Below are 26,691 nucleotides of genomic sequence, written 5' to 3' on the forward strand. Positions count from 1 at the left end.
AATATGGACTTGGTCTTTTACCAAATATGGATATCTTCTGTATACCACCCCTACCTTGTCACAACACAACTGATTTGCTCAAACGCATTAAGAAGGAAAGAAATTCCACAAATAACTTTTAAGAAAGCACACCTATTAATTGAAATGCATTCCAGGTGACTACCTCATGAAGCTGGTTGAGAGAATGCCAAGAGTGTGCGCAAAGCTGTCATCAAGTCTACTTTTTTGGTTACTACATGATTCCATAGTTTCAATCTATTCACTTATTCTACAATGTAGAAAATAGTTTTAAAAATTTAAAAAATCCCTGGAATGAGTAAGTGTGTCAACTTTTGACTACTACTGTATGTTGTTCTCTAATTCTCGCAAAAATGTTTCCAATGGACTTCAATATTTAATAATTGAATGGTTCTCCCTTCCATTGGGTTCTTATATCTGGGCATTTGGATTGGCAAGGATTTAACATTTAACAAACATACTGATAAGCTAGTTAAAAGCTAAGATTTAGAAATAGATCTTGCCTCACCCTAAACAGCAGGAAACAGATTGTGCAGTCAACTTTCCTGCCAGTTCTTGACTATAGTGACACCATTTATCAGAATGCAGCAGACACTACTCTTAAGCCTGTGGACGTCATCTACCTTAGTTCCCTTCGCTTTATCACAGGTCACGGTTTTAATACTCATCACTGCATCTTGTATCAATAGGTTGGCTGGTCCTCATTTCAGTCCCGTAGATCACTTCACTATTCCTCTTTTGTTTACAAAGTTCTACTACTCAAGCTTCCGACTTACGTAACTTCATTGTTGAAGTATAAAAACATGAGTTACCAAACCCGTCCACAGGGTTGGTTAACTCTTGAGGTTACTCAGGTCTCCACCGAATTAGGTAAATCCACTTTAGTTTTAATGCACCTCGCTGCTGGAACAATTTACGAAACTCATTACAATTGGATGTTCTGGTGCTGCTTTGGAAATTAAAGTGTTGATTGTGGACCTCGTAACTGAAGAATGTAACCGCTTTTCTTACATTTTGTGCTGTATTTTTATTTGACATTGTATTAATTGCTGTTTTCTTTTATATTGTATTTGATTATTGTGTTGCTGTAGGGCACTCTTATGAATGAGACCCTGGTTTCAATGGGTTTGCCCTGAATAAAAAATATTAATACAAATATAAGCGGAGCAGTTTCAGGATCCAGGGAGTTCCTCGGTGGCATGGGGGAAAGTGAGGTCATGACCCTAGGTCAGAGGAAGGTCAAGTGCCTGGAGACATAGAGAATGTTGCATGCTGGGTAGCACACTGACTGGTTTTAGGGTAATATTGATTTAGATTGTTCAAGCATACAGTGGCTTGCGAAAGTATTCACTCCCCTAGGTATTTTTCCTATTTTGTTGACTTACAACCTGGAATTAAAATAGATTTTGTGGGGGTTTGTAATCATTTGATTTACACAACATGCCTACCACTTTGAAGATGCAAAATAGTTTTTGTGAAACAAACAAGAAATAAGACAGAAAACTATACACTTGACCGTGTGTAACTATTCATCTCCTCAAAGTCAATACTTTGTAGAGACACTTTTTGCAGCAATTACAGCTGCAAGTCTCTTGGAGTATGTCTCTGTAAGCTTGGCACATCTGGCCTGGCCACTGGGATTTTTGTCCATTCTTCAAGGAAAAACTGCTCCAGCTCCTTCAAGTTGTATGGGTTCCACTGATGTACAGCAATCTTTAAGTCATACCACAGATTCTCAATTGGATTGAGCTCTGGGCCTTGACTAAGCCATTCCAAGACATTTAAATATTTCCCCTTAAACCACTCAAGTGTTGCTTTAGAGTATGCTTAGGGTCATTGCCCTACTGGAAGGTGAACCTCCGTCCCAGTCTCAAATCTCTTGAAGACTGAAACAGGTTTCACTCAAGAATGTCCCTGTATTTAGAGCCATCCATCATTCCTTCAATTTTGACCAGTTTCCCAGTCCCTGCCGATGATGGTTTTCTCGGGGTGATGAGAGGTGTTGGGTTTGCGCCAGACAGCATTTTCCTTGTTGGCCAATAAGCTCAATTTTAGTCTTATCTGACCAGAGTACCTTCTTCCGTATGTTTGGGGAGTCTCCCACATGTCTTTTGGCAAACACCAAACATGTTTACTTATTTTTTTCTTTAAATAATGGATTTTTTCTGGGCACTCTTCCGTAAAGCCCAGCTCTGGAGAGTGAATGACTTAAAGTGGTCCTATGGACAGATACTCCAATCTCCGCTGTGGCGCTTTGCAGCTCCTTCAGGGTTATCTTTGGTCTCTTTGTTGCCTCTGATCAACGCCCTCCTTGCCTGGTCTGTGAGTTTTGGTGGGCAGCCCTCTCTTGGCAGGTTTGTTGTGGTGTCATATTCTTTCAAATGTTTAATAATGGATTTAATGGTGCTCTGTGGGATGTTCAAAGGTTCAGATATGTTTTTAGAACCCTACCCTGATCTGTAATTCTCCACAACTTTGTCCCTGACCTGTTTGGAGATTTCCTTGGGCTTCATGGTGCCCCTTGCTTTGTGGTGTTGCAGACTCTGGGGCCTTTCAGAACAGTTGTATATATACTGAGATCATGTGACACTTAGATTGCACACAGGTGGACTTTATTTAACTAATTATGTGACTTCTGAAGTTTAGGGGCTTCATAGCAAAGGGGGTGAATACATATGCACATATTTTTTAGATTTTTTTTAAACAAGTCTTTTTTTTCATTTCACTTCACCAATTTGGACATTTTTGTGTATGTCCATTACATGAAATGCAACAAAATAGGAAAAACACCAAGGAGGATGAATACTTTTACAAGGCACTGTATACTTCATGTGTGAATAACATAATCATTGATGTAAATACACTGTATGTACATATAACTAGTAATAAAGTGACAGATAGTAAACAGTAGCATTGTTTATGATGAGTCAAACAAGTTAGTGCAAAAACGGTCAATGCAGATAGTCCGGGTAGCTATGTGGTTAACTATTTAACTAACTTATTTAGCTGTTTTATGGCTTGAGGGTAGAAGCTGTTCAGGGTCCTGTTGGTTGCAGACCTGGTGCATTAGTATCGCTTTATGTACGGTAGTCTATGACTTGGGTGGCTGGAGTAAAGTGTTAGGGCCTTCCTCAGACACTGGTATATAGGTCCTAGATGGCAGGAACCTCGGCCCAATTGATGTACTACCCTCTGTAACACCCTTCGGTCCTTGCCATATAAATCAGTGATGCAGCCAGTGTAGATGCTCTCAGTGGTGCAGCCTTAGAACTTTATTTATTTTATATATATATATTTTTGAAACCCCTTTTTCTCCCCGGTTTTATGGTATCCAATTGGTAGTTACAGTCTTGTCCCATCGCTGCAACTCCCGACTCTCAGACACGGGAAAGGCAAAGGTCGAGAACTGTGCATCCTCCGAAACACATCCCAACCAAGCCGCACTGCTTCTTGACACAATGCCCACTTAACCCAGGAGCCAGCCACCCAAATGTGTCGGAGGAAACACCATACACCTGGCAACCGTATCAGCGTGCACTTCGCCCGGCCCACCATTGGAGTTGCTAGTGTGCGATGGGACAAGGACATCCCTGGCGTCCAAACCCTCCCCTAACCCGGATGACGCTGGGCCAATTGTGCTCCGCCCCATGGGTCTCCTGGACGCAGCCGGCTGCGACAAAGCCTGGACTCGAACACAGAATATCTAGTGGCACAGCTATCACTGCGATGTTGAGGTGTTGTCATGCCCTCTTCACGACTATTGTTGGTGAGTTTGGACCATGATAGATCCTTAGTGATATCGACACAGAGGAACTTGAAGCTCTCAACCCGCTCAACATGAGTCTTTAGAGATAGGCTCTGCTACAAGTCAAAACATTATGGGACTGGATAAGGAAGTACAGCGGCTAAGGCATTCCCTTTCACACCACATTACCACAACTACAGAGGAATAGCCCTGGGATACAGTAGGAATTGTAGAGCTACTGTATGTGCTTCACCTGGGATTCCCTGATATTACGGCTCTACATAATTATGTACAATACTTAATCAATAATGCTTACATTTCTAATCCTTAAAAAAAATATAACAAAAATATTGATTACATTACTATTGATATGTGTATAGCTTAAACTCATTAAAAAAAGTATTCACTGGGGGTTACGCATGTGGTCCTGTATTCATCAAAAGAGTGCCGATCTAGGATCAGTTTAGCTTTTTATAATAAATAGGATGGGGGGGTCTGATCTAAGATTAGCATTTCTACTCTGAGACGCTTTAGGGGTCCTGGATGGTAATCAAGGCACAAGGCGAGGCCCAGATGCAGACACAAGAGGCAGATGGTTGGAGTCGTACAATGTTTATCCAAAAGAGTAGGCAAGAGAATGATCGTGGACAGGCAAAAGGTCAAACTAGATGAGAGTCCAGGAGGTACAGAGTGGCAGACATGCTCGTGGTCACGGCAGGCAGAATGGTCAGGCAGGCGGGTACAAAGTCCAGAAACAGGCAAGTGTCAAAACCGGGAGGACTAGAAAAAGGAGAACGGGGAAAACGATGGTTGACTTGGAAACATACAAGACGAACTGGCACAGAGAGACAGGAAACACAGGGATAAATACACTGTGGAGAATAAGCGACACCTGGAGGGGATGGAGACAATAACAGGAACAGGTGAAACCAGTCAGAGAGTGACAGATGGTGAGGATAAAAGTGAAATCTCCTACAGTTTGTCGTGTCATTGGACAACTGACCCTGCTGACTAACATTTCACAACATTGATCCCTCTTATGGAAGGGAAGGACTGGAGCAGGTGGGAGTGACAGTAGCTGCAGGTTCAGGTTTCAGGTTTAGTCAGTGGAGGATCCTGTTACTACAGGATGTTTACCAAGACAAACTCTATGTACATGACCGGTGTTCACATCCCTGACGTGTTCACTCTTATTAAGAAACTCTTTTAAAAAAGACTCTGAAGGAAAGTCGTAAGAAACTTCTTAAGCATCTTTATGTTCAGTAAGTAGGCCTATGTCTGGTTAATCAGGATACATTATAACTATATTTTTCTTAAGACATGTTATGATACTATATATAGAAATCAAAGTTAAGGATTTTGTCAGGTTATCATGCATTGGTGCATAAAATATATATTAGACCAGCGTTCAAAAGAGTAGTAACTTGCAGATCGAAATGTAATGAATAAAATGTCATATTCTACATGACAGACAATCATACTTATTCTACACAGTACATTTCTATCTTGACGTCTTTAACTTTGCACCATCCTGAGGGTGTAGGGTAAAGTTGCCCCGAGACACTGATCTGTGTTCAGTTTGGCATTTTCCCCATTAATGGCTAAGGTTTTTATTTTATTTAACTAGGCAAGTCAGTTAAGAACAAATGATTATTTACAATGAAGGCTTATCCCAGCCAAACCATAACCCGGACGACACTGGGCCAATTGTGCACCGCTCTATAGGACTCCCAATCACGGCCAGTTGTGATACATACCTGGAATCGAACCAGGCTCTGTAGTGACACCTCTAGCACTGAGACGCAGAGGAAACTTCACCCTGCACTGACCAGTCACCACCTATACACTGAGATGTATACCACTCCAAAACCCTAGGGGAACTGAGGGAGACCCCATTTACATTTGGTATTAACATGGACTTTCTGTTATCTGTTTCTCGGATCTTGATACAGGTCACATTTTAATAGTAGTATAAATTGGGTCTGGAAGTGACCCTTGAATATTTTATCCACATAAAGTATGATGGAACAAAGGTTTGAAATACTTTAAAAATGAAATTATGGGCAGAAAGACTTAATTCAACTCCATCTTTCATGGAATCCAATGGCTCATTTATCGCAAAACCTTTTGATGTTGCCAATTACTTTAATGACTTACATTGTCAAAGTAAGCAAATTTAGCAAGCATAAAATACCTAATAATGAAGAGAAAGTGTTGTAATTTTACATTTTGTAAAGTTAGTGTGGGTGAGGTGGATAAATTATTGTTGTCCAGCAATAATGAGAAGCCACCTGGTATTGGATGAAAAGCTACTGAATATGGTAGTGGACTATATTGCCACTCCTATTGTCGTATCTTTAATCTGAGTTTGGAGAAAAATTTTGTACTCAGACCTGGAGGGAAGCCAAAGTCATTCCGCTACCCAAGAGTGGTAAAGCACCCTTTACTGGTTCTTACAACCAACCAATCAGCTTGCTGCCGACTCTTAGCAAACCTTTGGAAAAAATTGTGTTTGACTATATACAATGCTATTTCTCTGTAAACAAATTAACAACAGACTTTCAGCATGCTTATAGAGAAGGGCACTCAACATGACACTGACACAAATGACTGATGATTGGTTGAAAGAAATGGATAATAAGAAGATTGTGGGAGCTGTACTGTTTGACTTCAGTGCAGCCTTTGACATTATTGACCATAACCTGTTGTTGAAATTGGATTTTCAACCTCTGCCATATAGTGGATTCAGAATTATTTATCTAATAGAACAGAGAAGGTTTTGTTTAATGGAAGCTTCTCTATTGACAAACATGTAAAGTGTAGTGTACCGCATGGCCTGTGTGTCTATGTATGCTAATGAGTCGACCCTACAGTGTGTATACGTGTCAGCAACCACAGTTAGTCAAATTAATTCCTAAGTTCTAGACCTCAGAAGAATCTGGTATTGAATTGTGTGGCTGTTGAGCAAGTTGAAGAGACTAAATTACTTGCTGTTACCTTAAAATGTAAACTGTCATGGTCAAAACATATTAATTTAATGGTTGTAAAGATGGGGAGAGGTCTGGTCTGCTCTGCTCTTTTGACACCACACTCCACGAAGCAAGTCCTACAGGCTCTAGTTTTATCTTATCTTGATTATGGTCCAGTCATATGGTCAGGTGCTGCAAAGAGGGACTTAGTTAAGCTGCAGCTGACCCAGAACAGAGAAGCACATTTAGCTCTTCACTGTTACCAGAGGGCTAAAATCAATACTAGACTGACTGCATCGCTTCTTGTTTTTATAAGAAACATTAATGTGTTTAAAATTCTAAATAGTTTGCATAGTCGACTTACACACAGCACTGACACACACATTTACCCCACCAGACGTGCCAGCAGTGGTCTTTTACAGTCCCCAGGTCCAGAACAAATTCAAGGAAACATACAGTATTATAAAGAGCCATGATTGCATGGAACTCCATTCCATATATCGCAAGTGAACAACAAACCGGGTTTCAAAACACAAATAAAGAAACACCTCACGGCACAACGGCTCTCCCCCATGTGACCTACTTTTTGTGTGAATCTACTGACAAGTATGTATAACTGATAGATGCGCACACAAACACACACTCTCTAACACACACTCTCTAACACACACTCTCTAACACACACACTCTAACACACACACTCTAACACACACTCTCTAACACACACTCTCTAACACACACTCTCTAACACACACTCTCTAACACACCCACACATTATTATTCTTTAGTTGTATTGTTTCTGTCATTACATTTGTGTGTATTTATTTATTAAAATGTTAATGTACAGTGCCTTCGGAAAGTATTCAGACCCCTCAACATTTTCCACGTTGTTACGTTACAGCCTTATTCTAAAATGTTGGTGGCAGAATCATGCTGTGGGGATGTTTTTCACCAGCGGGGACTGGGAGACAAGTCAGGATCGAGGGAACGATGAATGGGGAAAAGTTCCTGAAAGATCTTTGTAGAAAACCTGCTCCAGAGTGCTCAGGACCTCAGACTGGGGCGAAGGTTCACCTTCCAACAGGACAACAACACTAAGCACACAGCCAAGACAATGCAGGAGTGGCTTCGGGACAAGTCTCTGAATGTCTTTGTGTGACCCAGCCAGAGTCCGGACTTGAACCCGATCGAACATCTCTGGAGAGACCTGAAAATAGCTGTGCATTGACTTTCCTCAACAAACCTGATAGAGCTTGAGAGGATCTGCAGAGAAGAATAGGAGAAAATCCCCATATACAGGTGGGCCAAGCTTGTAGCGTCATACCCAAGAAGATTGGAGGCTGTAATCGCTGCCAAACTAAACTGCCAAACTAAACTAAACTAACCAACGTTGCTCTGCACTAACAACAAGCACAGCCACCACATCAAACATGCACTTGAAACTTTGCAACAAATTACTGTAGAATGTATAACTACTGAAAATGTACATTACAGCCTTATTCTAAAATGTATTAAATACATGTTTTAACTCATCAATAAGCACACAATACTCCATAATGACAAAGCAAAAACAGGTCTTTAGATTATTTTTGTAAATAAAAAACAGAAATACCTTAATGACATAAGTATTCAGACCCTTTTCTATGAGACTCGAAACTGAGCTCAGGTGCATCCTGCTTCCATAGATCATCCTTGAGATGTTTCTACAACTTGATTGGAGTCCACCTGTGGTAAATTGAATTGATTGGACATTATTTGGAAAGGCACACACTTGTCTATATAAGGTCCCACAGTTGACATTGCATATCAGTGCCAAAACCAAGCCATGAGGTTGAAGGAATTATTCGTAGAGCTCCGAGACACGATTGTGTCGAGGCACAGATCTGGGGAAGGGTACCAAAAAATGTCTGCAGCATTAAAGGTCCCCAAGAACGCATTGGCCTCTATCATTCTTAAATGGAAGAAGTTTGGAACCACCAAGACTCTTCTTGTAGCTGGCCGCCCGGCTAAACTCAGGAATCGGAGAAGGGCCTTGGTCAGGGAGGTGACCAAGAACCAGATGGTCACTTTGACAGAGCTCCAGAGTTCCTCTGTGGAGATTGGAGAACCTTCCAGAAGGACAACCATCTCTGCAGCACTCCACCAATCAAGGATTTATGGTAGAGTGGCCAGACGAAAGCCACTTGTCAGTAAAAGGGACATAACAGCCCACTTCGAGCCAAAAGGCAGCAAAAGGACTCTAAGACCATGAGAAACAAGATTCTTTGGCCTGAATGTCAAGCTTCATGTCTGGAGGAAACCTGGCACCATCCCTACGGGGAAGCATGGGGGTGGCAGCATCATGCTATGGGGATGTTTTTCAGTGGCAGGGACTGGGAGACTAGTCAGGATAGAGGGAAAGATGAAGTGAGCAAAGTACAGAGATATCCTTGATGAAACCCTGCTCCAGAGCGCTCAGGACCTCAGACTGGGGCAAAGGTTCACCTTCCAACAGGACTATTGGTTAGCCAATGACAAACCCCCGATACGATACTGTATGTCCTCTTCCTATACATACACTGCTCTTAGAGAGATTACATCCATGCAGGAAATTGGATCACTTTAGCCACTTGATTATTATAATCTAATTCACTTCAAGTGGAGTGCGCTGTTTATCAATGTAAATGAGTAGTATTGAATGTGATGATCTGTGTGTCTCCACATTGCTACTGTTTGAGAATAATAATGTTGGATTGACCCTCCACCAACACCTTGAACTCTATCTAGATAGAGCATAGTGCATGAAAGTCTTTCATCAATTATGCACTGAAAAATGTGTCCCAAATTTCACCTGATTCTTATGGTTTACTACTGTAGTGTACTACTTTTTGACCAGGACTCATAATATATGAAATAGGGACACACAAGCTGTATGTCACAGGCTAGGCTGCCTGTCCTGCTTCTATAGGAAGGTCTGTAATGCTTTACTTAAAACCTGCAGGTAGAATGCATTGTGATGTGGTTATAATGCATTGTACAACTTGTAATTAGCATGTACAACCCCTTATAATTTTTAAATATAATGTCATAATGGTCCTGATGAATTTACAACCGTTGAGTCAGTTTGAAAGTGCCTTCATAGAGACATAACATACAGAATCATTACAATAACAACAAATAAAGTATAATGCCGGCAGGCTTTAAGTGAATTCTTACCAGAATGCTTGTTGACGTCTTGATCAGTCATCTCCCCACCCTACTCACTGTCACAGTCAAACGACTGTTAGCTTGGGTGGAAACATCAATACATGGTGTCTGTGATGTTCTGTCTGACCAAATAGGACACTTAGCGCCCTGATACACCTTGAAGGCCATAATCAGCACTGTCCGGCTGTGTAAAATGCTGATGCTCAGATTCTGCTTTCACAAAGACAGAAATAACTATATATTTTTTTATTTTCACCTTTAGTTTGACAGGGAGTCAATGCTGAGACAAAGGTCTCTTTTCCAGATGAGCCCTGGTTTGCACAACAATACAAATCAAAATATAATATCATATAATATATGCTATTATACATGAAACGCAAAACACAATAATAAAAAACGGTTATATTCTCCCTGTAAAAAGGTCCCCTAACAGTCTGAAATGCCCTAGAGGCACCAATTCCTCCAATCTTAAAGTGTATTGGAGATTACTCCACGCATAAGGTGGACCCAACTCTGTGGAGATTGAAGGGACGTCCAGAGTTAGCCATCCCTGAGACCGGATCTGATGCAGTATCTTGTAAGTTAACAATTAAGTAATGTAGGCAGAAGTTTATGTAGGAGAGTATAAACTTGACTCTTGAGATTTCAATCACTCCAATGTTTTCTAGATTCAGACTGTATGTAGCTACATGAACAATCTAAGAGTATGGCAGAATCATTGGAATGTACCAACATAAAGTGAAGAACACTGGCAGAGTTAAGAGAAAAGGCCTCCCCAGGGGTCATGAGAGGTAGGCCGGTCCTGGGGCCCTCATATAGAATTTGCTTAGTTTTACACCACATTTCTGCGTTCCTTCAGTTCTTAAAATGAAGGGGAACGCATCCTAAAAAGGTACTGTGTATGCATTAAACACAAGCGTGTGTAAATCACTTCATAAGTATGTTTCATACATTTGCAACTAAAAATAAATGACCCATTTAGATTTTTACATCAAGGTCAAGATGCATCATTTCCAACCTTGGTGTGTGGATGACATTAATAACATACGACATCAACGCACAGCACGCACAATTTATGGTCAAATCTGAGCGCAAGACTATTTTAATAAATGAGACCCCAAGGCGCTAACTGGGTGACTGGCATTATGGGCATTATCCAGCTGAGTAAAGACTGATGCGGCACGTCGTTAATGTCCCATCTCTCCTGTCTGTCTGACAGGAGCTGCCCAGATCTCCAACTGACTGGTTTCTTTTCCTATTAACTCTGGGGTTGCATCCCAAATGGCACCCTATTCTCTATATAAACCCTGTGGTTCTTGGTCTAAAGTAGTGGACTATATAGGGATTAGGAAATAGTGCACTATATAGGAAATAGGGTTCCATTTGGACCTACCCTGGGTTATATAATGACCATACATCAACTGATCATAACTCCCCTTTCCAAAAATACCCAGAATGTCCAACACTAGGTCCTGATATGAGAAATGGAGAGAATTAGGAGAGGAAGTTCCTTTAGAACTTTCACTTTTTTGTTTTTGAATTAATTTATTAATTAGTTTTTTTCTATTCTTATACTATTATTGTTCTGTTGTGTTTTCACAGGAGAAACCATTGATCAAGTCTTTGCAGAGGGGTGAGGATCCTCAGTTTGACCAGGTAAGAACTGTTACTCTCTAATGGACAGAAAAATCAGCGAGGCAGGGTTGTGGGAGCTGAGCTCAAGCGAATACATTTTAGCTCCTGGAGCCAAAGCAGGTTTTCAGGTCTCAGAAAAGATTACTCAACAAATGATACACAAGCTTGTTGTATTGAGCAGTCAGCCCATCATCACTGTTAATGCTTGTTGGCTGGGTAGTACTTAACTCAACCTTCCCCACAGGGTCTCTCCAAATCTGTGGTTCTCTAGGTGCCTGTATAGTAGAAGGTTTGTGTGTGTGTGTGTGTGTGTGTGTGTGTGTGTGTGTGAGCGCACAAGTGTGTGTTTGTGTGCGTGTGTGTGTGTTCCTGTGTGCATGTGTTTCCGGGTGCCTAAAGGCTTGATGCCATTCAACAGTGTACAGAGGCAGGATTCTTCTCCTGCCCGTGCTGAATGAAGGCCCGCTGTATTCCTTTGGTCACACCAGACTCCCCTCCCTTTCCGTGTGCTTGTATCCAGGTCCAAGCCGGCCCGCCTTTCCTTCCTTCCTTCCCTCTCCTCCCTGGAGAGATGCATGCCACCCCACGGGCACCTCAACTCCTAGTCTCCCAGGATCCTGTCTCCCATCTCTCTATCTCGGGTTCTCCATTGTTCTTCTGTCCCTTCTCCATTCTCTCTCCTCTCCACTCGTCTCCTCTTTCCCCTTGTCTCTCTCTTCTTTCTTTTGACCTTTCCTCCCATCCCCTCTCGCTGCCTGCAGCTTCTGTTGTGTGGAGGACAGTGAGGGTTAAAACACGGTGATTTTGATGCAGATATAAATGAAACGTGACAGGGAAAGGGATACAACCCAAAATGATGTTGAACCAACATTCCATCAATGTCATCTATCAACAACGTCTGTCATGTTGGTATAAAGGATTTGGATACATGCGCAGTAATACACAATAGGGGGTTTTAATACACCCAAAACAAACACGTATACAAAAACACTGGGCTGTACCCAAACAAAAGAGAGAAGGTAAACCTCATTAAACGACATGGGACAATACACGTAATACACAATATATAAAGCATGCAGCATAACAGCTGCACCAACGCATAGGTACTCAAACGACCAACGGACATGGGAACAATAACGGACAAAGACAGAGGGAACAGAGGGCACGTATATAACATACTAATCAGGAGAATGGGAACCAGGTGTGTGTAATCAGATAAGACAGTCCGGGGTTGATGATAATGAATCCCGTTCAGTGAAGCCTAGAAGACCTGCGGAACTGGTGAACAGAATGAGCAGCAGTACCGGAGGAGGATCTGTGACAACATCAATTGAATATTTGGTTGACAACAAAAAAAAGCGGTCAATGTGCACTCATTTTAACCAGATTTCAACCGCAAATCAACAACAAGATTTGAAGGGTTGGTTAATTTCAAGAAGAATTAACATTTGTTGTCAACTCCAATTAAATATAATCTAAATATGGATGCTGATTTTACGTTACGTCAGGTTTTTGGCTGGAGGAAACAGTGTTATGTAATAATGATCTGACTGACCAATATGTATACACCATTTGCATTTATTTGCTTTCAGGTGATAACTGCTATGAGTTCTCTGGCGGAGTACTGCCTCCCGTCCATTCTGAGGACATTGTTTGACTGGTACAGAAGACAGAACGGTCTAGAGGAGCCAGAGTCACACGAATACAGACCCAGAGTCAACACCAAGTCAAAAAAGTAACACACGTATATGCACACACACACACACCTTTTGATGGTACAGGAGACAGAACGGCCAATAGGACTTCCCATGAGCACCCTGTCACATTTTATAACCAGAAATCAAACACAAAGAAAACACTGTACATTATAAGACATTGTGCCTGAATTGATTGACATTATCATTGACTTATTGCATAACAGATGGCTATGGAAGCATATAGAGTTGAAGTCGGAAGTTTACATACACCTTAGCCATCTACATTTAATCCCAGTAAAACTTCCCTGCCTTAGGTCAGTTAGGATCACCACTTTATTTTAAGAATGTGAAATGTCAGAATAATAGTAGAGAGAATGATTTATTTCAGCTTCAACTTTCTTTCATCACATTCCCAGTGGGTCAGAAGTTTACATACACTCAATTAGTATTTGGTAGCATTGCCTTTAAATTTTTTAACTTGGGTCAGATGTTTCGGGTAGCCTTCCACACGCTTCCCACAATAAGTTGGGTGAATTTTGGTCCATTCCTCTTGACAGAGGTGGCGTAACTGAGTCAGGTTTGTAGACCTCCTTGCTCGCACATGCTTTTTCAGTTCTGCCCACAGATTTTCTATAGGATTGAGGTCATTGCTTTGTGATGGGCACTCCAATACCTTGACGTTGTTGTTCTTAAGCCATTTTGCCACAACTTTTGAAGTATGCTTGTCCATTTGAAAGACCCATTTGCGACCAAGCTTTAACTCCCTGACTGATCATTTTCCTTTCCTCATGAAGCCATCTATTTTTTGAAGTGCACCAGTCCCTCCTGCAGCAAAGCACCCCCACAACATGATGCTGCCACCCCCGTGCTTTCACGGTTGGGATGGTGTTCTTCGGCTTGCAAGCCTCCCCCTTTTTCCTCCAAACATAACGATGATCGTTATGTCCAAACAGTTCTATTTTTGTATCATCAGACCAGAGGACATTTCTCCAAAAAGTACATTCTTTGTCCCCATGTGCAGTTGCAAACCGTAGTCTGGCTTTTTTTATGGCGGTTTTGGAGCAGTGGCTTCCTCCTTTCTGTGCGACCTTTCAGGTTATGTCGACTCAGGCCCAGAAGCTAGAATGTGCATATAATTGATAGATTTGAATGGGAAAACACTCTAAAGTTTCTAAAACTATTAAAATAATGTCTGTGAGTATAACAGAACTGAAATGGCAGGCGAAACCCAGAGGACAAACCTCCCCCCACCAAAAATTCAGCGTATCACTGATTTCAATGGCTGGCACTTTTATTATAGGCCGAAATCCTCCTTGATTGCAGTTCCTAAGGCTTCCACTAGATGTCAACAGTCTTTAGAAAGAGTTTCAGGCTGGTTTTTAGAAAAATTAGGGAGAAGTTGTATTTTTTCTTGGTGGCTCCCATTTTGGCTGTAGTGTCTCCAAGCGCGTGGAGGAAAGCGCATTCTTTGTTATTTTTCTCCGGTAAAGACATTAACGAGTCTCCGTCTTAAATTTGATTGTTTATTTGCATATTAGGGTACCTAAGGTTTGATTATAAATGTTGATTGACTTGTTTGGATAAGTTTATTGGTAACTTTTGAGAGTTTTTATGGATATAAAGAAGGACATTATCGAACAAAAGGACCATTTGTAATGTAACTGAGAACCTTTGGAGTGCCAACAGAAGAAGATCTTCAAAGTTAAGGCATATATTATATCGCTATTAATGACTTTCGTGTCGCAACTGCCTGGTTGAAATAAACTGCTCAAAAAAATAAAGGGAACACTAAAATAACATAATAATAATAGATAATAATAATAATAATCCCAGATCTGAATGAATGAAATATTCTTATTAAATACTTTTTTCTTTACATAGTTGAATTGTGCTGAACAAAATCACACAAAAATGATCAATGGAAATCAAATTTATCAACCTATGGAGGTCTGGATTTGGAGTCACTCAAAATTAAAGTGGAAAACTACACTACAGGCTGATGCAACTTTGATGTAATGCCCTTAAAACAAGTCAAAATGAGGCTCAGTAGTGTGTGTGGCCTCCACGTGCCTGTATGACCTCCCTACAACGCCTGGGCATGCTCTTGATGTGGTGGCGGATGGTCTCCTGAGGGATCTCCTCCCAGACCTGGACTAAAGCTTCCGCCAACTCCTGGACAGTCTGTGGTGCAACGTGGCGTTGGTGGATGGAGTGAGACATGATGTCCCAGATGTGCTCAATTGGATTCAGGTCTGGGGAACGGGCAGGCCAGTCCATAGCATCAATGCATTCCTCTTGCAGGAACTGCTGACACACTCCAGCCACATTGTCTTGCATTAGGAAGAACCCAAGGCCAACCGCACCAGCGTATGGTCTCACAAGGTGTCTGAGGATCTCATCTCAGTACCTAATGGCAGTCAGGCTACCTCTGGCGAGCACATGGAGGGCTGTGCGGCCCCCCAAAGAAATGCCACCCCACACCATGACTGACCCACCGCCAAACCGGTCATGCTGGAGGATGTTGCAGGCAGCAGAATGTTCTCCACGGCGTCTCCAGACTCTGTCACGTCTGTCACATGTGCTCAGTGTGACACTACCTGAGCCACTTGTGTTGGTTGTAGACTCCGTCTCATGCTACCACTAGAGTGAAAGCACCGCCAGCATTCAAAAGTGACAAATACATCAGCCAGGAAGCATAGGAACTGAGAATTGGTTTGTGGTCACCACCTGCAGAACCACTCCTTTATTGGGGGTGTCTTGCTAATTGCCTAAAATTTCCACCTGTTGTCTATTCCATTTGCACAATAGAATGTGAAATTTATTGTCAATCAGTGTTGCTTCCTAAGTGGACAGTTTGATTTCACAGAAGTGGGATTGACTTGGAGTTACATTGTGTTGTTTAAGTGTTCCCTTTATTTTTTGAGCAGTGTATGATTTGTCATGCATTTGTATGCGGGGCGCAGTCCTCAGATAATCGCATGGTTTGCTTTCGCCGTAAAGCCTTTTTGAAATCTGACACCTTGGCTGGATTAACAAGAAGTTCATCTTTATTTTGATGTATTGCACATATATTTTCAAGAATGTTAAATATTTGAATTGAGTATTTTTGAATTTCGCACTTGGCAATTTCACCGGATGTTGGCCAGGTGGGACGCTACCGTCCCACGTATCCGTAAGAAGTTTTAATAAGAAATTTGTGGAGTGGATGAAAAATGAGTTTTAATGACTCCAGCTTAAGTGTTTGTAAACTTCCGACTTCAACTGTCGCTGCCGAAATGCTATTGGAATTGCAAATTGGATAATGATAAATCAATTTCACTTTTGTAATTTATTTTCCCATTTGTGTGGTGTAATCTTTGACATAACTTGGTAACTGTTGTAGTTTGACAGCTTTGTGCTAACTTGTCCAATCCTGTTGATGTTTCACAGTGATGAACAGCACAGAGATTTTCTACTTGAAAGGAGGGATCTGGCAATCGACTTCATCTTCTCCCTCGTACTTATAGAAGTTTTAAAACAGGTGACTAATTGTCTCTATATACTCCACTCTAAAACACTAAACTCACCTAGCACATTTTTTTCCTTCAATGTTCTGGGAAGAAGAAAACTCTTAATTTCTTAAAGTGTAAATTTGTGTTGTATCCTGAACATAAGTGGCATTTTGACCAATGTTAGCATTCACATCGTCATTAGATACGGCTCCCCTGAGGGATACTTTACAGAACGACGACTTCTTGGATACACCCTAAATAGCACTACTTTCCACCAGATGCACTACTTTCCACCTTTGTGGGAATATGGTGGCATTTGGGACGCAACATAAAGCGTAGCTATATTCCGTTTGCTCAATCTCAGTCTCATGACTGGAGTTTTCTGTTTGTAACAGAATGTTGTCATGACAGTTTGTCCCCCCTCTTTCCCTCTCTCTTGCTCTCTCTCTCTATGACCAGATGCTGCTCCACCCTGTCCTGGACTGTTTGGTCAGTGAAGTCATTAACTTGGCCTTTAAGCACTTTAGATACAAAGAAGGGTATGTTCAGCTCTGCTTTTATATGACTTTCTGTTTATACAGTATTTCTTTCTTTCCTTTTTCCCTATTCTTACACCTGTCTGTTTGTTTGCCAGGTATCATGGTCCTAACACTGGTAACATGCACATTGTAGCAGACCTCTATGCAGAAGTCATAGGAGTTTTAGCCCAGGCCAAGTAAGTGCCACAGTTCATTGTCATCTTTAAACAATTATCCATACTGTATGTCATTCATTCATTAATTAATTCATTTCTATATTCATTTGTCCATTAATTCATTCATTCATTCACTTATTCATCCCTTAATCAATTCATAGGCTACTGTATAGTTAAGATAGTATGCTGTCATTCTTCGGGCAGTATTTGAACATATTTTTATTACCCTACACTTGAAGATGCAGGACAATAATGTATGCGGTTAAAAAAAACATGTACCATAGCACTGATCAGGTGTGACAATATTCTGTTGTCATTCAGGGGATACCATCGGGTTTGTCCCAAATGGCACCCTATTTCCAATATAGTGCACTATTTCTGGGACCTATAGGGCCCTGGTAAAAAGTAGTGCACTATGTAGGGAATAAATTTCCATTTGGGATACATATCATGTTTAATGTTGCCATTGGAGATGACTAATGACTGTTTAGCAATTGTGGTATGTTTGAATTGTCACAATGCTCTCTCCTGCTTCTGTTCTGTACACATCTGCCTGAGAATCTCACTGGTTTAAATAGAGAGCTAGACCTGAGTGGATCACAAGACATGTGTTTTGGACAAGTCTTTTGCCCTCCATACTAGGACTGAAAATCGCTGTGTGTTTATTGGAACTTTCCAGATCATCGCTGCGAAGGAACAAAGCCCTTAGAAATAGAGTTATGATTTGGGTAGTATTAGCATAGTGTAGGAGTGCTGATCTAGGATCAGTTTTGCCTTTCAGATTATAATGAATGGATCGGGGGTCCTGATCAAAACATGTGTCTGTTGCGTGCTCTTATGAACACACCACTATAATAAAACTGGGACACCAGGTATGAGCAACTCCAGCCAATCTGTAGCATTCATTGATCAACACATGCTGCTCCAGAGCCAGTACTGTTGTTCCTGCATCGAAACTTTGTTCATTTGCACAATGTCGCTCGTTGACGTTCACTTGTTCAAACTCACCAAAACTGACATTCGGTTGATCCTGCCTATATATGTATAACTTCATGAGCTGGATTGACTGTCTTTGCAATTTGATTATTTTTTGTTTGCTCTCGTTAGCATATTTAGCTAGCATCATCCATTGAAATTCGTTATTACTTGCGTTAACTATGTCAGCATTCTGGTAATAGACACCCAATGGGCTAATTTCCCCTGGTCAAAAGTAGCGCACTGTATTTCGAATTGGGTGCTATTCGGGACTCTGCTCTTGTTCCAACTCTCTGTCTCCTCCTCTCCTTCTCAGATTTCCTGCTGTGAAGAAAAAATTTCTGTTTGAGCTGAAGGAGCTGAGACAGAAGGAGCAGAGTCCCTACGTGGTCCAGAGCACCATCAGCCTCATCATGGGTGTCAAGTTCTTCCGCATCAAGATGTATCCAGTGGAGGACTTTGAAGCCTCCTTCCATTTCATGCAGGTACAGAAGTGAGCAGTGAGCTCTACGGAAACTGCAGAAGTGATGATTATAGGCCCACCTGTCTCGAACAAGTGTGTAATCCTGCATGTTTGAAAAGGACCGGTGAATTCTATAAGTGATAGGAAGCAGTCTTCCTAGTCTCTTTAATCTTCTTAGTAAACATATGAACTTGACTCATGTATCTCTGTCTTATCCATGTAGCTAACAATGTAATAAGTGTCAGAAGTGGGATCGGAACCCATAAGTGAGAATGGTCATCTCTAACATTACTAAAATAAGTCTAGAATCTCTTGATTCCTTTTATCTTCAGCTTGAATTCCCCCCTTTGCATTCTGTATACTTTTCTAATCCTAGGCCTTTCTTTCCTTTTCTCGTCCCAATTCCCCACCTATTCCAGAAATTCCTGTCAATCATTTAAACGCATATGATTGGTTTAAGCATTGGCTGGAGTGAGTTTCCACCATTATTAAATCCATGAGAGAATGTGTTCAAGTGTACACTATGAGAAGGGTGCAGTTTTGTGACTTTTTGTTGACCAGCATGTGACCTGACCTTAGTGGCTGACTGTATTGTTTACAACATGTAATCCTTATGATGTAAGGGTTTATGCTATATTTAATAAGTGCTGCTGTCTGTTGCAGGACTGTGCCCAGTACTTCCTGGAAGTGAAGGACAAGGACATTAAGCATGCCCTGGCCGGCCTCTTTGTGGAGATCCTAGTTCCTGTAGCGGCAGTAAGTTGGTTATCTGACCAGATGACAACTAGAATATGGCGTCTTTTCCTTGACGTCTTGATGATGTCATGAAAACGATACTTGTTTGTAAAAGAGACCAGTTGTTTTAACCAATGATGTATATAAACCCTGGATTGCTGATGCTATGTATTAGCCACTGAGAGGCTTTGAAGCCACTGGTCGGCCATATTGGCACTCCCCAGTAGGAGCAGTCCTCCATAGGAATTAATGGAATTCTACAGCATTTAAATTCAATGTTTGAAGGACAAAATGACATGTATTTGTATATTTTTTGTAGTGTGGACAGTAATATTAGTAATCTTTAAACATTAAACTTTAAGAAAAATATTTGTACATATTTTTCTGTTTAGTTTCAGCATGAGTCTCAAAGTGAGAGGTGAGGTAGTCTGAGTGAAACCTCGAAGTTTAGTGTTGCATTGTTCCACTTTTTTAACCAACATTTAGCTGGGTTCAAAGCCCTTTTGAGATCTTTCAACAATGTTTGAGAGATGAGCGATATTGCCGAGCCTGAATCAATTAGCGCACCACAGGTTAAGCTCGTTTCTTGATCGAACAAAACCTGGATAGGGATTTGAGTGAGAATAATTGGATTGTTTACGTCCTCGCAAATGGGGTTAATTTCGGTGGACCTGTTCTCCGGCAAATCCACACCTGGTCATGTCGACTTATCTTTTTCCTCTTTGTCAAATTTCTGGTGCTTTTGTACTTCTCTTAGCAGAGCTTCTAGAGAGCATTGGTCTACGATTTGATCGTCGTTGAAGCCTTTGTTACCCTTGTGCCATGACACTTTGTGTGGGTTGGGTGCAGGAACGGAACGATCAGGTTGATTGTAGCGGTAGTCGTTTTGCAGTTATTGTTATCGTGGTTTCGGGGTAGATACCTTTGTTGTGCGTCATCTCTCAAGGCTCCTATCCCTGATGACACACCCTCTAACTGGAGTGAGTGCTCCTGTCCAATATTGAAAACTGAGATGTCAGAGGTCTTAGCAAGGTTGACTTTTGATGCCTCGAAAGCTGTGCTCGCAAGCTCTCCGAGTTCTGAGATTGGCAAACCAACGTGGGCTGTAGGGCCAATGTAGTTAATAATGAAGTTGGGATACATGTTTGGTAATAGTTCTTCCATTCCTGTTTCATTGAGTAGGCCAGACTAAGCTGAACGAAGCCTATGATAGTATGCTTGTGGATGTTCATTCATAGCTTGTTTGACAGTATTAGCCAGCGAGCTGTCGTGTTTGTGAGATGCAGAACCACTCAATTCTATTTTCAAAGTCGTGCACGTTTCGAGTAGTCGTTTTTCACGTGTTGCTGTTGTAGACGGATGAGCCTTGTCACGTATCTATTTGGCGTTCGCTTCAACAGGTAAAGCCTGTCAGTATCCGTAGCATTCGGGTAGCCATCCAAGGCGTCCTCTATAATTGCTAAAAATGTCTTAGTGTTGTTTGGCTTCAAAGGTTTTAACGATTTTGCCAAGGCTTTCCGCGCTAAGTGCACGGAGAGGGTTGGCTTCATCGTGTGGGGAATTGTGGGCCGAAAGGCCAAGAGGAAAAGACAAGTTTTGGCTTTGTTGGCATGGAGGTGCCATATTATTCTGTGACAAATGGCCAAGAGGAAAAGACTGATGGACACCTGAGAGAGGTAGTCTGACAAAGTCTGAAACTTTGTCGTCTTAACTCCTTTGTGTACCGAGCACAGAGTTCCGCCAGGTGGTACCTAAGGGTGGTATTCTGCTGCATCGCAGAGTCCACTTGGGCACTTAGAGTTCTTGTTTTAGACACGTGAGTGTCACACTTGCTCCGTTCGGCCTCAAACTTATGGTTTGAGTTTGCAGGTAGAGGTCTTGAGTGCGGAGCGAGAGATTCAGTGATGAGATTTCTTCCGCTTGCTGAGAGATAATTTTTTTAGATCTTCCTCACCTGGGTTCTCTCATCAATCATTTGGTCAGCGACATCAATGAGTTCCGCTGTTTTGTCATCCAACTTAGGCATTGTGTTCATTAACTTATCGTCTTTGATTTGCAGCATTTGGACTAGAACATTATTGCTTTCAGTGTTGTTCATCAAAACTGCCTGCTTGTTATCAAGTTGCGCACCCCTGTTTGTAGCTAATTCGTCAGATTTATCTAGTTTGGCGTGGACTTCGTCATATTTATTTTTGGCTGAATCAAGTTGTTCCTGAAGAAGATTTTTTTTCCCCTGTAGAAGACGATTTTGTTCAAGAGTTTATGCTCGTTCGTCATCATACGTTTTTGCCATTTCTTTAATTCTTCAAATGCAGTTCCTCATCTAGCAGTATCTTTTCCTTTTCATCATCAGTTTCCGGGTTCTCTCCACCTGCCCCTTCATCTCAACCGTTTCTTGTTTGTGCTGTGTACTGAGGTACTGGACCGATGTCAATCTCTGCTGGTTGACATACATCAGGACTATACTGGAGATAACCTTTATGAGGCCTGCACTTGATGGTTTATTTTGGAGGGCGTTTTTTGCAATTTCTTCAGTTTTGATCTAACATTCTCAGGTATTTGGCATAGTTTGGGATCGTATCGCTGCTGAGGTCAGCAATCAATCTTTCCATGGGTGAGGGTTCACTAATTAGCGGGTAATAGGGGCCACCCCCTCTGATAGGTTGCTCAGAGGGTGTGGTCGTATGGTGCCAGCATAACAACTTCTCTCTCAACGTGATCAAGACAAAGGACATGATTGTGGACTATAGGAAAAGGAGTACCGAGTATGCCCCCATTCTCATTGACTGCGCTGTAGTGGAGCAGGTTGAGAACTTCAAGTTCCTTGGTGCCCACATCACAAATAAACTATCATGGTCCAAACACACCAAGACCGTCTGGATAGTTTTGGTTTTGAGTCTTGGAAGCTGCAATTTTATTCACTTTATAGACGTTAATGAATCATCAATACTGGATCAGTAATGTGGGAGTTGGACTTCAAGGAACTTGAAAAAGCTCATTTAATTAATTTAGCAATGTTAATGATTAATCATACCTGTATAGGCTATCTGGGAAATTTGGATACTCACAGGACAGTCATGCCCCAACCCAAAAATGTTATCTACTATTCTACTAAACAACAACTGTTTAAAGTGCAAAGGTTAATTCTAACCCCAATTCTATTAGAAACGGTCTAAAATGTTTGATAGGTTATAAAAACCAGTCTAATAAATGCACCAGTTGGACCATGGATAAAGATACTCCAAACTTTTAGAATCTTTAAAATCCATCAGATATTGACTGAATTATAACACATAAAACATTGTACTGGCACGGACAAATAACGAATGACGTTCAGGCATTTTGGTAGGGATTTAGATATTTCATTTATTGTAAAATTTCCGGGTTTTTTCCCTCTTAAAATGCACTCATATATAAAAGTTATTAATATAGCAAGTATTATTTTAGACGTTATGATCAAATAAAAATACAATTATATGTACCTCATTTGCATACATTAATAGATTAATATAAAGGCATCGAACACCAAAAATCTGCTGTCTAGGGCTACCCGCACTCACCTGCGCAATCTAGTCTCATTAATTATTAATTACTATTGTTGTCACGTTCTCTATGATAATTCAACAAGTGCGTCAGGAGAAGAATACATTATTTAAAATCAAAACGCTTGGATCTAGATTACTCCTATCTATGCATACTTTACATTGTTTGCAAGATCAGACATGGTATCACTATAATCTGAGTTTTCCTTTTCAGAAGTTGCATTCATTTCAACACATCTCATTTGTGAACATTTCAGCTGTATTAAATCATTACTTTCTTCAATTACACAAAAAATCCACACCCACCAAAATAAAGTCATCTTTCTTCTCTTTCTTGTGATGTAAGTGTTGAGACAGTGTATTAAATCCCCGACCAAGCATTAGTGTTCTTTATTGATGCAATTGAAAGCCAATGTAGTCCATCGAGTCCATTTCAGGCAATACTAGAGTGAGTTTGACAGGTCATTACACATGTTTCCGCTGTCGTTATGTTAGCGGGAAAACATTTATGGCACTAGCAACAGTAGGAAAGGGTCACCAGAGTAAAATGAAATAAATCATTAATTAAGTGACGAGTGGATTTTGCACCCCTCAAACATAGGAAATAGATGGTTGAAAAGGAGAGCTCCTCAGGTGGGTGAGGCATGCGCATATCAAAGTTTATTGTATTTGAGTGTGCTTGAGTGTGTGTGTGTACATGTGTGATGCTGAGTATGTGTTCTCCATTTCCAGGCTGTTAAGAACGAGGTGAACGTGCCGTGTCTAAGGAACTTTGTGGAGAGCCTGTATGACACAACACTGGACCTCTCCTCCAGGAAAAAACACTCTCTGGTTAGTCACGCACACACCCACACACAGAGCCCAGAGTTGTTGATGTTCTTCTCCAAAAGCCACAGTGGCTGGACAGTGTAAAACTGGTGCATAGCAAACATGCCTGTGGTGTCTCAAAGCATTTCAAGGTCAATCTTGTGTAGAGGCACTCTCCTTGTTGCTCCTCTAACTAACGATTCACAAGAGAGGACAGGCAACCTCTTCAACCTCTTCATAATAATGGCGCCGGAAGAGATGGCTGCCATTTTACCGTCTCCTAAGCAGTTGTGCTAATGTGTGTGTTTTTTCACATTATTTGTAACTTATTTTGTTCATAATGTTTCTGCCACTGTCTCTTGTGACCGAAAATAACTTCTTGATATCAGGACAGCGATTATTCACCTTGTACTGGAATACATTTTTTCTTTAAGTCGGACGCGAATGATTTACTTAAGACACCCGAAGAGCCCAAATCCCCGTCATTCACATGAGAAAGAGACAGATATCGGGGACGTAGGTTGGGGTGCCTTGTAAGGATCCGATGGCGAATGGGTAATCTGCCTCTACTATCAGTACTATTAGCCAATGTACAATCATTGGATAACAAAATATACAAACTACAATCACGAAAATCCTGCTAATGGGACATTAAAAACTGTAATATCTTGTGTTTCACCGAGTCATAGCTGAACGACGACATGAATAACATTCAGCTGGTGGGGTTTATCAAATCAAATCAAATTGTATTTCAAATCAAAGTGTAAATAGTGTGGTCTACAGCTTGTCATGACGCTGCATCGGCAAGATAGAACAGCTGTCTCTGGTAAGACAATGGTTGGCAGTCTGTGTATATTTGCAAACAACAGCTGGTGCACAAAATCTAATCGTAAGGAAGTCTCGAGGTTTTGTTCGCCTGAGGTAGAGTATGTCATGACAAGCTGTAGACCACACTATTTACCAAGAGAGTTTTCATCTATATTCTTCATAGCTGTCCATTTACCACCACAAACTGAGGCTGGCAATAATACCGCACTCAATGAGCTGTATACAGCCATAAGCAAACAGGAACATGCTCATCCAGAGGTGGCACTCCTAGTGGCCGGGGGATTTAATGCTGGGGAATTGTTTACAGACAGATTATTTCAATTATAATTCACTGCATCAGATTCCAGTGCATTAGAAGTTTACATACACTCACTTGACTGTGCCTTTAAACAGCTTGGAAAATTCCAGAAAATTGATGTCATGGCTTTAGAAGCTTCTGATAGGCAAATTTACATCATTTGAGTCAATTGGAGGTGCACCTGTGGATGTATTTCAAGGCCTACCTTCAAACTCAGTGCCTCTTTGCTTGACATCATGTGAAAATCAAAAGAAATCAGCCAAGACCTCCACAAGTCTGGTTCATCCTTGGGAGAAATTTCCAAACACCTGAAGGTACCACATTCATCTATACAAACAATAAAATGCAAGAATAAACACCATGGGACAGCGCAGCATGCATACCGCTCAGCAAGGAAACGCGTTCTGTCTCCTGTACTTTGGTACGAAAAGTGCAAATCAATCCCAGAACATGGTAGAGATGGTAGAGGAAACAGGTACAAAAGTATCTATATCCACAGTAAAACGAGTCCTAGATCGACATAACCTGAAAGGCTGCTCAGCAAAGAGGATGCCGCTGCTCCAAAACCACCATAAAAACTTCAGACTACGGTTTGCAACTGCACATAGGGACAAAGATCATACTTTTTGGGAAATGTCCTCTGGTCTGATGAAACCAAAGTAGATCTGTTTGGCCATAATGACCATCGTTATGTTTGGAGGAAAAAGGGGAAAGCTTGCAGGCCGAAGAACACCATCCCATCCGTGAAGCACGGGGTGGCAGCAGCATGTTGTGGGGGTGCTTTGCTGCAGGAGGGACTGGTGCACCTCACAAAATAGATGTCTTTATGAGGAGGGAAATTATGTAGATATATTGAAGCAACATCTCAAGACATCAGTTAATGCTTCGTCGCAAATGGGTCTTCCAAATAAACATACTTCCAAAGTTGTGGCAAAATGGCTTAAGGACAACAAAGTCTGGGTATTGGAGTGGCCATCACAAAGCCCTGACCTCAATCCTATAGAACATTTGTGGGCAGAACTGAAAAATGTGTGCGAGCAAGGAGGCCTACAAACCTCACCGAGTTACACCAGCTCTGTCAGGAGGAATGGGCCAAATTTCACCTAACTTATTGTGGGAAGCTTGTGGAAGGCTACACTAAACATTTGACCCAAGTTAAACAATTTAAAGGCAATGCTACCAAACACTCAATTAGTATATGTAAACTTCTGACCCACTGGGAATGTGATGAAAGAAAATCAACTGAAATAAATCACTCTCTCTACTATTATTCTGACATTTCACATTCTTAAAGTAAAGTGGTGATCCTAACTGACCCCCGCACAGGGAATTGTTACTAAGATTAAATGTCAAGAATTGTGAAAAACTTTGGCTATGGTGTATGTAAACTTCCGACTTCAACTGTACCTTAGTTCTACCAGCATGTTAAAACCTCTTAGGGCAAGGTGAGACGTCTGCGTCTCACTTAGCCAACAGGAAATGCAAATGCGCAACGCCAAATGCTAATAGTACTCGCTAAAACTCAAACTTTCATTAAAACACACATGCAGGGTACTGAATTAAAGCTACACTCGTTGTGAATCTAGCCAACAAGTCAGATTTTTAAAA

General features: G+C 41.3%; 1 protein-coding gene across 9 annotated transcripts in view; it reads left to right on the forward strand.

Annotated features, from left to right (window-relative positions):
• The window catches only part of LOC123993159 (protein furry homolog), a 208,333-nt gene that overhangs the window by 49,234 nt on the left and 132,408 nt on the right, over positions 1 to 26,691 (forward strand). For all 9 annotated transcript variants that reach the window (XR_006831382.1, XR_006831384.1, XR_006831383.1 and 6 more), the window contains exons 3-10: positions 11,521 to 11,574; positions 13,146 to 13,288; positions 16,680 to 16,770; positions 17,201 to 17,280; positions 17,376 to 17,456; positions 18,727 to 18,895; positions 19,537 to 19,629; positions 23,883 to 23,981. Coding sequence is in view for 6 of the 9 variants with exons in the window: in XM_046295005.1 (XP_046150961.1) it covers positions 11,521 to 11,574; positions 13,146 to 13,288; positions 16,680 to 16,770; positions 17,201 to 17,280; positions 17,376 to 17,456; positions 18,727 to 18,895; positions 19,537 to 19,629; positions 23,883 to 23,981 (810 nt within the window). In the remaining 3 variants the exon portion in view is untranslated. The remainder of the gene's footprint in view (positions 1 to 11,520; positions 11,575 to 13,145; positions 13,289 to 16,679; positions 16,771 to 17,200; positions 17,281 to 17,375; positions 17,457 to 18,726; positions 18,896 to 19,536; positions 19,630 to 23,882; positions 23,982 to 26,691) is intronic.

This window comes from Oncorhynchus gorbuscha, linkage group LG13 (assembly GCF_021184085.1).
Source record: "Oncorhynchus gorbuscha isolate QuinsamMale2020 ecotype Even-year linkage group LG13, OgorEven_v1.0, whole genome shotgun sequence".
Lineage (NCBI taxonomy): Eukaryota > Metazoa > Chordata > Actinopteri > Salmoniformes > Salmonidae > Oncorhynchus > Oncorhynchus gorbuscha.